Source organism: Bombina bombina, chromosome 2 (assembly GCF_027579735.1).
Source record: "Bombina bombina isolate aBomBom1 chromosome 2, aBomBom1.pri, whole genome shotgun sequence".
Lineage (NCBI taxonomy): Eukaryota > Metazoa > Chordata > Amphibia > Anura > Bombinatoridae > Bombina > Bombina bombina.
The window spans coordinates 795,066,398-795,081,560 of NC_069500.1; the positions used below are offsets into that span (position 1 = coordinate 795,066,398).

The 15,163-nt window shown below is 40.9% G+C and overlaps 1 protein-coding gene across 1 annotated transcript in view; it reads left to right on the plus strand.

Moving 5' to 3' along the window:
- Positions 1-15,163, plus strand: part of AP1M1 (adaptor related protein complex 1 subunit mu 1) — a 202,161-nt gene that overhangs the window by 82,845 nt on the left and 104,153 nt on the right. The window contains exons 5-6 of the mRNA XM_053702981.1: positions 8,669-8,816; positions 9,611-9,737. Of these exons, the coding sequence (XP_053558956.1) occupies positions 8,669-8,816; positions 9,611-9,737 (275 nt within the window). The remainder of the gene's footprint in view (positions 1-8,668; positions 8,817-9,610; positions 9,738-15,163) is intronic.

Below are 15,163 nucleotides of genomic sequence, written 5' to 3' on the forward strand. Positions count from 1 at the left end.
GTATAACAGTGTTGGTTTTGTAGAACTGGGGAATGGGTAATAAAGGTATTATCTATCTTTTTAAAAACAATAACAATTTTCAAGTAGCCTGTCCCTTTAAGTGTACTTTTGACTTTAGTGGCATATAACGGCAATAAGGAAATGCTCTTATGTGTTAGCAATTGGGAAATAAGAAGATGCTATTTGTGTTTAAATGGATGTAATACTCATATGCTAAATCACTTGAAACTGATGCAGTATAACTGTAAAAAGCTGACAGGAAAATATCACCTGAGCATCTCTATGTAAAAAAGGAAGATATTTCTTCTGTTATGTGTGATCAGTCCACGGGTCATCATTACTTCTGGGATATTATCTGCTCCCCTACAGGAAGTGCAAGAGGATTCACCCAGCAGAGTTGCTATATAGCTCCTCCCCTCTACGTCACCTCCAGTCATTCTCTTGCACCCAAAGACTAGATAGGAGGTGTGAGAGGACTATGGTGATTATACTTAGTTTTTTATAACTTCAATCAAAAGTTTGTTATTTTACAATAGCACCGGAGCGTGTTATTACCTCTCTGGCAGAGTTTGAAGAAGAATCTACCAGAGTTTTTATTATGATTTTAGCCGGAGTAGTTAAGATCATATTGCTGTTTCTCGGCCATCTGAGGGAGGTAAAAGCTTCAGATCAGGGGACAGCGGGCAGTTGAATCTGCATTGAGGTATGTAGCAGTTTTTATTTTCTGAATGGAATTGATGAGAAAAACCTGCCATACCGTTATAATGACATGTATGTATACTCTACACTTCAGTATTCTGGGGATGGTATTTCACCGGAATTACTCTGTAAAAGTACATTAAACCTTTTAATTGGTATTTTTCATGTTAAACGTTTTTGCTGGAATGTAGAATCGTTTGCATTTCTGAGGTACTGAGTGAATAAATATTTGGGCATTATTTTTCCACTTGGCGGTTGCTTGTTTTAATTATGACAGTTTCGTTTCTCTCTCACTGCTGTGTATGAGGGGGAGGGGCCGTTTTTGGCGCTCTTTGCTACGCATCAAAAATTTCCAGTCAGTTACTCTTGTATTTTCTGCATGATCCGGTTCATCTCTAACAGAACTCAGGGGTCTTCAAACTTCTTTGAAGGGAGGTAGATTCTCTCAGCAGAGCTGTGAGACTTATATAGTGACTGTGATTTAAAACGTTGCTCTGTAATTTTTAGGTTGCAAATTTAATTAGTGTTACTTTGCTAATGGGAACAAACCTTTGCTAAAAGTTGTGTTGTTTTTAAAGATGATGCTTTAACTGTTTTTCAGTTCATTATTTCAACTGTCATTTAATCGTTTAGTGCTTCTTTGAGGCACAATACGTTTTTGTTAAATAAGATTGTAACCAAGTTGCATGTTTATTGCTAGTGTGTTAAACATGTCTGATTCAGAGGAAGATACCTGTGTCATTTGTTCCAATGCCAAGGTGGAGCCCAATAGAAATTTATGTACTAACTGTATTGATGCTACTTTAAATAAAAGCCAATCTGTACAAATTGAACAAATTTCACCTAACAGCGAGGGGAGAGTTATGCCGACTAACTCGCCTCACGTGTCAGTACCTGCATCTCCCGCCCGGGAGGTGCGTGATATTATGGCGCCTAGTACATCTGGGCAGCCATTACAGATAACATTACAAGATATGGCTACTGTTATGACTGAAGTTTTGGCTAAATTACCAGAACTAAGAGGCAAGCGTGATCACTCTGGGGTGAGAACAGAGTGCGCTGATAATTCTAGGGCCATGTCTGATACTGCGTCACAGCTTGCAGAGCATGAGGACGGAGAGCTTCATTCTGTGGGTGACGGTTCTGATCCAAGCAGATTGGATTCAGATATTTCAAATTTTAAATTTAAATTGGAAAACCTCCGTGTATTACTAGGGGAGGTCTTAGCGGCTCTTAATGATTGTAACACTGTTGCAATACCAGAGAAATTGTGTAGGTTGGATAAATACTTTGCGGTACCGGCGAGTACTGACGTTTTTCCTATACCTAAGAGACTTACTGAAATTGTTACTAAGGAGTGGGATAGACCCGGTGTGCCGTTCTCACCCCCTCCAATATTTAGAAAGATGTTTCCAATAGACGCCACCACACGGGACTTATGGCAAACGGTCCCTAGGGTGGAGGGAGCAGTTTCTACTTTAGCTAAGCGCACCACTATCCCGGTGGAGGATAGCTGTGCTTTTTCAGATCCTATGGATAAGAAATTAGAGGGTTACCTTAAGAAAATGTTTGTTCAACAAGGTTTTATATTACAACCCCTTGCATGCATTGCGCCGATTACGGCTGCGGCAGCATTTTGGATTGAGTCTCTGGAAGAGAACCTTAGTTCAGCTACGCTGGACGACATTACGGACAGGCTTAGAGTCCTTAAACTAGCTAATTCATTCATTTCGGAGGCCGTAGTACATTTAACCAAACTTACGGCTAAGAACTCAGGATTCGCCATTCAGGCACGTAGGGCGCTGTGGCTAAAATCCTGGTCAGCTGATGTAACTTCTAAGTCCAAATTACTTAATATACCTTTCAAGGGGCAAACTTTATTTGGGCCCGGTTTGAAAGAAATTATCGCTGACATTACAGGAGGTAAGGGTCACGCCCTGCCTCAAGACAAAGCCAAAGCTAAGGCTAGACAGTCTAATTTTCGTCCCTTTCGGAATTTCAAAGCAGGAGCAGCACCAACTTCCACTGCACCAAAACAGGAAGGAACTGTTGCTCGTTACAGACAAGGCTGGAAACCTAACCAGTCCTGGAACAAGGGCAAGCAGGCCAGGAAACCTGCTGCTGCCCCAAAGACAGCATGAACCGAGGGCCCCCGATCCGGGACCGGATCTAGTGGGGGGCAGACTCTCTTTCTTCGCCCAGGCTTGGGCAAGAGATGTTCAGGATCCCTGGGCGCTAGAGATCATATCTCAGGGATACCTTCTAGACTTCAAATTCTCTCCCCCAAGAGGGAGATTTCATCTGTCAAGGTTGTCAACAAACCAGATAAAGAAAGAAGCGTTTCTACGCTGTGTACAAGATCTGTTATTAATGGGAGTGATCCATCCGGTTCCGCGGTCGGAACAAGGACAAGGGTTTTACTCAAACCTGTTTGTGGTTCCCAAAAAAGAGGGAACTTTCAGGCCAATCTTGGATTTAAAGATCCTAAACAAATTCCTAAGAGTTCCATCGTTCAAAATGGAAACTATTCGGACAATCTTACCCATGATCCAAAGGGGTCAGTACATGACCACAGTGGATTTAAAGGATGCTTACCTTCACATACCGATTCACAAAGATCATTACCGGTATCTAAGGTTTGCCTTCTTAGACAGGCATTACCAGTTTGTAGCTCTTCCATTCGGATTGGCTACGGCTCCAAGAATCTTCACAAAGGTTCTGGGTGCCCTTCTGGCGGTACTAAGACCGCGAGGAATTTCGGTAGCTCCGTACCTAGACGACATTCTGATACAAGCTTCAAGCTTTCAAACTGCCAAGTCTCATACAGAGTTAGTTCTGGCATTTCTAAGGTCGCATGGATGGAAAGTGAACGAAAAGAAGAGTTCTCTTTTTCCTCTCACAAGAGTTCCATTCTTAGGGACTCTTATAGATTCTGTGGAAATGAAGATTTATCTGACAGAAGACAGATTAACAAAGCTTCTAAATGCATGCCGTGTCCTTCATTCCATTCAACTCCCGTCAGTAGCTCAATGCATGGAGGTGATCGGCTTAATGGTAGCAGCAATGGACATAGTTCCCTTTGCACGTCTACATCTCAGACCGCTGCAATTGTGCATGCTAAGTCAGTGGAATGGGGATTACTCAGACTTGTCCCCTACTCTGAATCTGGATCAAGAGACCAGAAACTCTCTTCTATGGTGGCTTTCTCGGCCACATCTGTCCAGGGGGATGCCATTCAGCAGGCCGGACTGGACAATTGTAACAACAGACGCCAGCCTACTAGGTTGGGGCGCTGTCTGGAATTCTCTGAAGGCTCAGGGACAATGGAATCAGGAGGAAAGTCTCCTACCAATAAACATTCTGGAATTGAGAGCAGTTCTCAATGCCCTTCTGACTTGGCCCCAGTTAAAAACTCGGGGATTCATCAGGTTTCAGTCGGACAACATCACGACTGTAGCGTACATCAACCATCAAGGAGGGACAAGAAGCTCCCTAGCAATGATGGAAGTATCAAAGATAATTCGCTGGGCAGAGTCTCACTCTTGCCACCTGTCAGCAATCCACATCCCGGGAGTGGAGAACTGGGAGGCGGATTTCTTGAGTCGCCAGACTTTTCATCCGGGGGAGTGGGAACTTCATCCGGAGGTCTTTGCCCAAATACTTCGACGTTGGGGCAAACCAGAGATAGATCTCATGGCGTCTCGCCAGAACGCCAAACTTCCTCGCTACGGATCCAGATCCAGGGATCCGGGAGCGGTTCTGATAGATGCTTTGACAGCACCTTGGAACTTCGGGATGGCTTATGTGTTTCCACCCTTCCCGCTGCTTCCTCGATTGATTGCCAAAATCAAACAGGAGAGAGCATCAGTGATTCTAATAGCACCTGCATGGCCACGCAGGACTTGGTATGCAGATCTAGTGGACATGTCATCCTGTCCGCCTTGGTCTCTACCTCTAAGACAGGACCTTCTGATACAGGGTCCATTCAAACACCAAAATCTAACTTCTCTGAAGCTGACTGCTTGGAAATTGAACGCTTGATTTTATCAAAACGTGGTTTTTCTGAGTCGGTTATTGATACCCTGATACAGGCTAGGAAGCCTGTTACCAGAAAGATTTACCATAAGATATGGCGTAAATACCTATACTAGTGTGAATCCAAAGATTACTCCTGGAGTAAGGTTAGGATTCCTAGGATTTTGTCCTTTCTACAAGAAGGTTTAGAAAAGGGTTTATCGGCTAGTTCATTAAAGGGACAGATCTCAGCTCTGTCCATCTTGTTACACAGGCGTCTGTCAGAAAATCCAGACGTCCAGGCCTTTTGTCAGGCTTTAGCTAGGATCAAGCCTGTGTTTAAAACTGTTGCTCCGCCATGGAGTTTAAACTTAGTTCTTAACGTTTTACAGGGTGTTCCGTTTGAACCCCTTCATTCCATTGATATAAAATTGTTATCTTGGAAAGTTCTGTTTTTAATGGCTATTTCCTCGGCTCGAAGAGTCTCTGAGTTATCAGCCTTACATTGTGATTCTCCTTATCTGATCTTTCACTCAGACAAGGTAGTTCTGCGTACTAAACCTGGGTTCTTACCTAAGGTAGTCACTAACAGGAATATCAATCAAGAGATTGTTGTTCCATCCTTGTGTCCAAATCCTTCTTCAAAGAAGGAACGTCTTCTACACAATCTGGATGTAGTTCGTGCCCTCAAGTTCTACTTGCAGGCAACTAAGGATTTTCGACAAACGTCTTCCCTGTTTGTCGTGTACTCTGGTCAGAGGAGAGGTCATAAGGCTTCGGCTACCTCTCTCTCCTTCTGGCTTCGTAGCATAATTCGTTTAGCCTATGAGACTGCTGGACAGCAGCCTCCTGAAAGAATTACAGCTCATTCTACTAGAGCTGTGGCTTCCACTTGGGCCTTTAAGAATGAGGCCTCTGTTGAACAGATTTGCAAGGCTGCAACTTGGTCTTCGCTTCATACTTTTTCCAAATTTTACAAATTTGACACTTTTGCTTCTTCGGAGGCTATTTTTGGGAGAAAGGTTCTTCAGGCAGTGGTTCCTTCTGTATAATGAGCCTGCCTATCCCTCCCGTCATCCGTGTACTTTTGCTTTGGTATTGGTATCCCAGAAGTAATGATGACCCGTGGACTGATCACACATAACAGAAGAAAACATAATTTATGCTTACCTGATAAATTCCTTTCTTCTGTTGTGTGATCAGTCCACGGCCCGCCCTGTTTTTTAAGGCAGGTAAATATTTTTTAAATTATATTCCAGTCACCACTACACCCTTGGCTTCTCCTTTCTCGTTGGTCTTTGGTCGAATGACTGGAGGTGACGTAGAGGGGAGGAGCTATATAGCAACTCTGCTGGGTGAATCCTCTTGCACTTCCTGTAGGGGAGCAGATAATATCCCAGAAGTAATGATGACCCGTGGACTGATCACACAACAGAAGAAAGGAATTTATCAGGTAAGCATAAATTATGTTTTTACCTCACAATTTCCTCAGCTCAGCAGTATAAGTTCTGTGTAAAAAGTTATACTCAGTTACTGCCCAGCTGCAGGTAACAAAAAATAAAAAATGAAGAAATGAACAGCAGCCAATCAGCATCAGCAGTGCTGAGGTCATTAACTCTTTTACTGTGATCTCATGAGATTTCACTTAACTCTCATGATATTTCATTGTAAACTTCCTTACACTGAGTAGGGAAATAAGATGAGGGTGCACAAAAGCTCGCTTCTTCCGCTGTCCCGGGACAGACATACTGATTTGTTGCTTAGAAGCCCTTTACAATGGGATGTGGCTACTGAGAAACTTTTGAGGTAAAATATCTATCTTTTTTACATAGAGATGTTCAGGTGATATTTTCTAGTCAGCTTTTTACAGCTATACTGTATCACTTTCACGTTCTGGAGCTAACTTTAACAGACTATTTAACCTATTTGCAAGAATTAAAAAGCTTGTTATCAGCCAGTGCTATAACACATTTGAGCATTTTCTTACTGCTGCTTTGTTATTTTTGGCAACTTTTTTTTCTTTTTACATGTCCTTGAAAACCCATCTAAAGCCTTGGAAAATGCTTAAAGGGACACTAAATTATTTTCATGCCCTCCTCTCTAATCATGGGTGCTGCCATTTTGGAACCTTGGTATCAGAAAGAGAGTTGCTTCACATGTGCAAACACATCAGCACTGGAATGCACTGAATGCTAGATTTCAAAATGGCTGCACCCCTGACTAGAGGGAGGCAGGGAATAGCCCCAATACTATACTTACAATATTTTCACTAACTGCATTTTATATCTTGTTAACATATCAGTTTTGAAACGTATGTGATTACCTTTAATTGATTATGCTTCCAGTGTAATATAGCATGATCAAAAGTACAGACACTCGCGCAAAACACGGGTGTGAAAAATTTAAGTAGTGTTTCATAGGCTATGTGTGTTACAATTTCTCTTGTAAGGTGTATCCAGTCCACGGATCATCCATTACTTGTGGGATATTCTCCTTCCCAACAGGAAGTTGCAAGAGGATCACCCACAGCAGAGCTGCTATATAGCTCCTCCCCTAACTGCCATATCCAGTCATTCTCTTGCAAACTCTCAACATAGCTGGAGGTAGTAAGAGGAAAGTGGTGTAATATAGTTAGTTTTTTCTTCAATCAAAAGTTTATTGTTTTTAAATGGTACCGAAGTTGTACTATTTTATCTCAGGCAGCATTTAGAAGAAGAATCTGCCTGCGTTTTTCTATAATCTTAGCAGAAGTAACTAAGATCCACTGCTGTTCTCACATATGTCTGAGGAGTGAGGTAACTTCAGAGGGAGAATGGCGTGCAGGTTATCCTGCAATAAGGTATGTGCAGTTTAAGTTTTTCTAGGGATGGAATTTGCTAGAAAAAAGCTGCTGATACCGGATTAATGTAAGTTAAGCCTAAATACAGTGATTTAATAGCGACTAGTATCAGGCTTGCTATCAGAGGTATATACTCTGATTAATGTGCAATATAAAACGTTTACTGGCATGTTTAATCTTTTTTATATATGCTTTGGTGATAAAACTTATTGGGGCCTAGTTTTTTCCACATGGCTGGCTTGATTTTTGCCTAGAAACAGTTTCCTGAGGCTTTCCACTGTTGTAATATGAGTGGGAGGGGCCTATTTTAGCGCTTTTTTGCGCAGTTAAAATTACAGACAGAGACATTCAGCTTCCCTCAGCAGTCCCCTGCATGCTTTAGGACATCTCTGAAGGGCTCAAATGGCTTCAAAAGTCATATATTGAGAAACGTTCTACAGGCAGTGGTTCCTTCCATTTAAGCCTGCCTTGTCCCTCCCTTCATCCGTGTACTTTAGCTTTGGTATTGGTATCCCACAAGTAATTGATGATCCGTGGACTGGATACACCTTACAAGAGAAAACATAATTTATGCTTACCTGATAAATTTATTTCTCTTGTGGTGTATCCAGTCCACAGCCCGCCCTGTCTTTTTAAGGCAGGTCTAAATTTTAATTTAATCTACAGTCACCACTGCACCCTATGGTTTCTCCTTTCTCGGCTTGTTTCGGTCGAATGACTGGATATGGCAGTTAGGGGAGGAGCTATATAGCAGCTCTGCTGTGGGTGATCCTCTTGCAACTTCCTGTTGGGAAGGAGAATGTCCCACAAGTAATGGATGATCCGTGGACTGGATACACCACAAGAGAAATAAATTTATCAGGTAAGCATAAATTATGTTTTTATGTAGTCTCTTCCAGTAAATCTTTATCTATCTTTAGACTGAAATGCAATGGAAAGAATTGGTGGCAAACCTAGTGCCAACCACAGTTTTCAAAGGGTTCTTTAGCCTCTAAAATGACTACACTTAAAAAGAAATGTAAACTATGTTTATTAGTATGTGTCATCACTATGGTTCATTCATAGGTGCCTTTTAAATGCTTTCTGAAAGTGTATTTATATTAAATATTTTAATAGGTACATTACTCAAGAAGGTCACAAGTTAGAAACTGGTGCCCCCCGCCCACCCGCCACTGTCACAAATGCTGTATCTTGGAGATCAGAGGGGATTAAATATAGGAAGAATGAAGTTTTCCTGGATGTTATTGAATCTGTAAACCTACTGGTAAATAGCACATTATCTATGTTAACATGTCATAATGATATAAAAGGCATTTCAAGATCAAGTGTGTTACTGTCACTTATATTTGTATTTATAATTCACTGTGATCCAAAGAAAATAGCCACTTTTCGTGTATTTGGCATAATGAGTGTTACCCAGGTGCCGAACAAAAAAATGGGCTGGCTCCTAAGTTTACATTCCTGTGTTTTCACTTAAAGATGCCAAGACAACGAAAAAAATTGATAATAGGAGTAAATTAGAAAGTTGCTTAAAATTGCGTGCTCTATCTGAATCATGAAAGAAAACAATTTAATTTAGTATTCCTTTTAATGGATGTCTTTTGGGAATAACCTTGAGTTTGCAGCTCTTCCAGAATCTACTTTGCAGAAAATACATTTTGAAAGGTATTGATCATAAGGTTCCCTGGGAACCCTCCTGGAAATCCTATGTTTAAATCCAAGTATTCAGTTTAATTTGTGCTGCTCTAGCCATTAGGAAATGTAAATACGTAGCTTTGTATCATCTTGAGATTCATAATCATCCTCTATTAGGATTATACACCCTCTGAGTTTAAGAGGAAGACACTTAAGGGCTTTATGATAGTTTACCAAACATGTCAAGCAAATTCATTTTTTACTATCCTTAAAGGGACAGTCTACTTGAACATTTTTATTGTTTTAAAAATATAGATAATCCCCTTTATATTATCCATTCCCCAGTTTTGCATAACTAACACTGTTCGCATACATTTATACAAGCAATGTAAATTATGACCCTGTATCCATTGTTTTTGCCAGGTCAGTGCTAATGGAAATGTATTGCGCAGTGAGATAGTTGGCTCTATCAAAATGCGTGTTTTTCTCTCAGGAATGCCAGAACTTCGACTTGGGTTAAACGATAAAGTTCTGTTTGAAAATACTGGACGTAAGTGTGTTCTTTTTGTCAATATACTATGCAATTCAACATTTACATTTAGTATATTTCATCATTTTTGTTTTGTGTGTGATGTGTTTTTGTTTTTGTTTTTTGTTTTACACCTTTTAATGAGTACTTAAAGACATTGATTATATTTGGTTTACAACTCAAAAAAAAAAAAAAAAAAAAAAAAGAAAGAAAAAATGCTAATTCTCTCTTGCTCAAACCCTAATTGTGAAAGCTAAAAGTTCTCCACATGTTGGACATTTTTGTGTGGAAAGTATATTGCAAAGTTTTTTAATACAAACAATTCAACATTTTATATTACAATATCAGATGTTCTTTAAGGATTGACTAATTAGAGTAATAAACATTGTCTCAAAATCTTGTAGAACCATATTAGTATTGGTGATTATTTGTCATATATGTACTTCAGTAGGTGGAAACCTCTCCAAGAGGTCTGTAGGGGTGGGTACACATCCTTATTATAATCTTGCTTAGGGTAGTTCAGAAATCATGAGATTCTTAGCCTTCTGTTACATGATCCATTCCTTTACCAAGACCCAAAAGTGCTTGCTTGTTTACTGAATCCTTAATTGTTTGGCGTAAAAATTTTTATGACAGTCCTTGTGCTAGTATACGTCAGTTTTCATAATTCTGTCAAAAGGTGGTTTCTTCTCAGAATTTTAAATAATAGATTTTTGGTTCCTTCACATTTTGAGATGTTTAGGAACAAAAAAGCGTCAGTTTTGATAGGCTTGAAAAGAAATAGTTGGAGCTGCCTAATTGGATTTGCTCTGTAATCAAGAAAACCTTATTAGCTTCCTGGGCCTACCATCATGAAAATTCAGTGTTATGTTCATGAATGTGACTGGTCTTACTTGCTTACTCTTATTAAATTCTACTACCTCAATATGTTTGTCAGAACAAGTAGCATTTGATAAAAAGGTCTTGCAGAACGAAGGTGCTCAAGAGAATGTTTCTTCCTACTTCACCTTCATTGGTCCATATTTGATACCAGTATTGATATGGTTCTACTAAAGTGTCGGGGAACAAAAAGCTTTTATAGTTGCCAATAAATCTATTTCTCTATAATCAAATTATAACCATAGGAAGCCCAATCCCCACTAGACACAAACATTTCATTCATACCTTTTAGCTTTCAGGTTAAAGCCCCTTCTTCCATAAATTTTTTCTTCCCTAGCTATGTGACAAGCAGGCAAGTGCAGCATATATGTTGGAAGGGGTTCATCACACCCTCAGAGGAATTTCTACTGACTGATTTAGTATGTAAAGGCCATACATCCACCAGAACTGATGTGGTTGTACAAGTGGGAAGCAATTAATTTATTAGTATAAATTTATTTTATTATTTTGTCTAATGATCTCTGGATTTCTTTGCTATAGCATGGAGAGTCCACAGTCATTCCAATTACTAGTGGGATATTCAACTCCTGGCCAGCAGGAGGCGGCAAAGAGCACCCCAGCAAAGCTGTTAAGTGTAACTTCCATTACCCATAATCCCCAGTCATCCTCTTAGCCTCTGTCAATGGAGGATGTGCTACGTTGGTGTCTGAAGACATTTAATCCTTTTATGGGTACTTTTCTCTGCAAGCAAGGATTGGGGTCTAGCTGTGTCCATGTCAATCTCTTAAGTAAGAGTAGTCGTGGCTTTTAGCTGTTAAAAGGCATCAAGGTAGTCTTTGCTTTACTTTTTAACACTTTACTACCCCTTTGCAGAAAGCCAGAGTTGGTTACTCTTCTTTCTCCTGTTAAGTGTAGTCAGTCCACGGGTCATCCATTACTTATGGGATTATAACTCCTCCCTAACAGGAAGTGCAAGAGGATCACCCAAGCAGAGCTGCTATATAGCTCCTCCCCTCTACGTCATACCCAGTCATTCTCTTGCACCTAACTAATCGATAGGATGTGTGAGAGGACAGTGGTTATTAAAACTTAGTTTTTATTTCTTCAATCAAAAGTTTGTTATTTTAAACGGCACCGGAGTGTGTTGTTTTTTCTCAGGCAGCATTAGAAGAAGAATCTACCTGAGTTTGTGTATGATCTTAGCGGACGTAACTAAGATCCATTTGCTGTTCTCGGCCTTCTGAGGAGCGGGGTAACTTCAGAACAGGGGACAGCGGGCAGGGTTCACCTGCAAAGAGGTATGTTGCAGTATATTATTTTCTAAGGAATGGAATTGACTGAGAAAATACTGCTAATACCGTTAAAATGTAAGTACAGCCTTAAATGCAGTAGTAGCAACTGGTATCAGGCTGTTATGTATGTATGTTGGCACTAAAGTATTTCTGGGGAATGGCATTTCACTTAGAAAATACTGTATACATATATCTTATAGCCTTTCTGCAGTAAAAGCGACTAGCAACAGGCTTTTTTATAACTTTTCATGTATTTATATTTAAAACGTTTACTGGCATGTTAATCGTTTTAGCTTTGAGGTACTTGGTGAAAATTTTTATGGGCATTAATTTCCACTTGGCTGTCGTTTGTTTTAAATAAAATCAGTTTATTGAGCTTCCCCACTGTTGTATTATGAGTGGGAGGGGCCTATTTTGGCGCTTTTCTACGCAGTAGAAATTCAGTCACAAGTCTTCCTTATTCTCCCTGCATAATCCAGGACGTCTCTACAGAGCTCAGGGGTCTCCAAAATTAGTTTTGAGGGAGGTAATCACTCACAGCAGACCTGTGAGACTGTTTTTTGACTGTGATAAAAACGTTTATATTTTATTGTTATCCGTTTTTCCGGTATTAAGGGGTTAATCATCCATTTGCTAGTGGGTGCATTCCTTTGCTAAATCAATGCATTTACTGTAAAAAATTGGTTTCTATAACTAATCCGGTTCATTGTTATTTCAACTGTGACAGTTTTTTGTGTGCTTCTTAAAGGCACAGTAACGTTTTTTATATTACTTGAAAATTGTTTGAAAAGTATTTTCCAAGCTTGCTAGTCTAATTGCTAGTTTGTTTAAACATGTCTGACACAGAGGAATCTCTTTGTGCAATATGTTCTAAGACCAATGTGGAGCCCAATAGAAATTTGTGTACTAATTGCATTGATGATACTTTAAATAAAAGCCAATCTGTACATGTCAAGAAAATTTCACCAGACATCGAGGGGAAAGTTATGCCGACTAACTCTCCTCACGTGTCAGTACCTGCATCTCCCGCTCGGGAGGTGCGTGGTATTGTGACGCCAAGTACATCAGGGCGGCCATTACAAATCACTTTACAAGACATGGCTAATGTTATGACTGAAGTTTTATCTAAATTGCCAGAACTTAGAGGTAAACGCGACCACTCTGGGGTGAGAACAGAGTACGCTGATAATGTTAGAGCCATGTCTGATACTGTGTCACAAGTGGCAGAGCATGAAGACGGAGAGCTTCATTCTGTAGGTGACGGATCTGATCCAAATAGACTGGATTCAGACATTTCAAATTTTAAATTTAAGCTTGAGAACCTCTGTGTACTATTCGGGGAGGTATTAGCGGCTCTGAATGATTGTAACACGGTTGCAATCCCAGAGAAATTATGTAGGCTGGATAGATACTATGCGGTACCGGCGTGTACTGACGTCTTTCCTATACCTAAGAGGCTTACAGAGATTATTACCAAGGAGTGGGATAGGCCCGGTGTACCCTTTTCCCCCCCTCCTATATTTAGAAAAATGTTTCCAATAGACGCCACCACACGGGACTTATGGCAGACGGACCCTAAGGTGGAGGGAGCAGTTTCTACTCTGGCTAAGCGTACCACTATCCCGGTGGAGGATAGCTGTGCCTTTTCAGATCCAATGGATAAAAAGTTAGAGGGTTACCTTAAGAAAATGTTTACTCAACAAGGTTTTATATTACAACCACTCGCATGCATTGCGCCTGTCACGGCTGCTGCGGCATTCTGGTTTGAGTCTCTGGAAGAGACCCTTGAAACAGCTCCATTGGATGAGATTACAAACAAGCTTAAAGCCCTTAAGCTAGCTAATTCATTTATTTCTGATGCCGTAGTACATTTAACTAAGCTTACGGCTAAGAATTCCGTATTCGCCATTCAGGCGCGCAGAGCGCTGTGGCTAAAATCCTGGTCAGCCGATGTGACTTCTAAATCTAAATTGCTTAACATACCTTTCAAAGGGCAGACATTATTCGGGCCCGGTTTGAAAGAAATTATCGCTGACATTACTGGAGGTAAGGGCCATGCCCTGCCTCAAGACAGAGCCAAACCAAGGGCTAGACAGTCTAATTTTCGTGCCTTTCGTAACTTCAAGGCAGGAACAGCATCAACTTCCTCCGCTCCAAAACAGGAAGGATCTGTTGCTAGATTCAGACAGGGCTGGAAACCTAACCAGACCTGGAACAAGGGCAAGCAGGCCAGAAAACCTGCTGCTGCCCCTAAGACAGCATGAAGTGAGGGCCCCCAATCCGGAAACGGATCTAGTAGGGGGCAGACTTTCTCTCTTCGCTCAGGCTTGGGCAAGAGATGTCCAGGATCCCTGGGCGTTAGAGATCATATCTCAGGGATATCTTCTGGACTTCAAAGCTTCTCCTCCAAAAGGGAGATTTCATCTTTCAAGGTTGTCAACAAACCAGATAAAGAAAGAGGCGTTTCTACGCTGTGTACAAGATCTTTTACTAATGGGAGTGATCCACCTGGTTCCGCGGTCGGAGCACGGACAAGGGTTTTACTCAAATCTGTTTGTGGTTCCCAAGAAAGAAGGAACCTTCAGACCAATCTTGGATTTAAAGATCCTAAACAAATTCCTAAGAGTTCCATCGTTCAAAATGGAAACTATTCGGACAATCTTACCCATGATCCAAAAGGGTCAGTACATGACCACAGTGGATTTAAAGGATGCCTACCTGCACATACCGATTCACAAAGATCATTACCGGTACCTAAGATTTGCCTTCCTAGACAGGCATTACCAGTTTGTAGCTCTTCCCTTCGGGTTGGCTACTGCTCCAAGAATCTTTACAAAGGTTCTGGGTTCTCTTCTGGCGGTACTAAGACCGCAAGGAATATCGGTAGCTCCGTACCTAGACGACATTCTGATACAAGCGTCAAGTCTCCAAACTGCCAAGTCTCATACAGAGTTTGTACTGGCATTTCTAAGGTCACATGGGTGGAAAGTGAACGAAGGAAAGAGTTCTCTATTGCCACTCACAAGAGTTCCCTTCTTAGGGACTCTTATAGATTCTGTAGAAATGAAAATTTACCTGACAGAAGACAGGTTAACAAAACTTCTAAATGCTTGCCGTGTCCTTCATTCCATTCCACACCCGTCAGTGGCTCAATGCATGGAGGTAATAGGCTTAATGGTAGCGGCAATGGACATAGTACCCTTTGCACGCCTGCATCTCAGACCACTGCAATTGTGCATGCTAAGTCAGTGGAATGGGGATTACTCAGATTTGTCC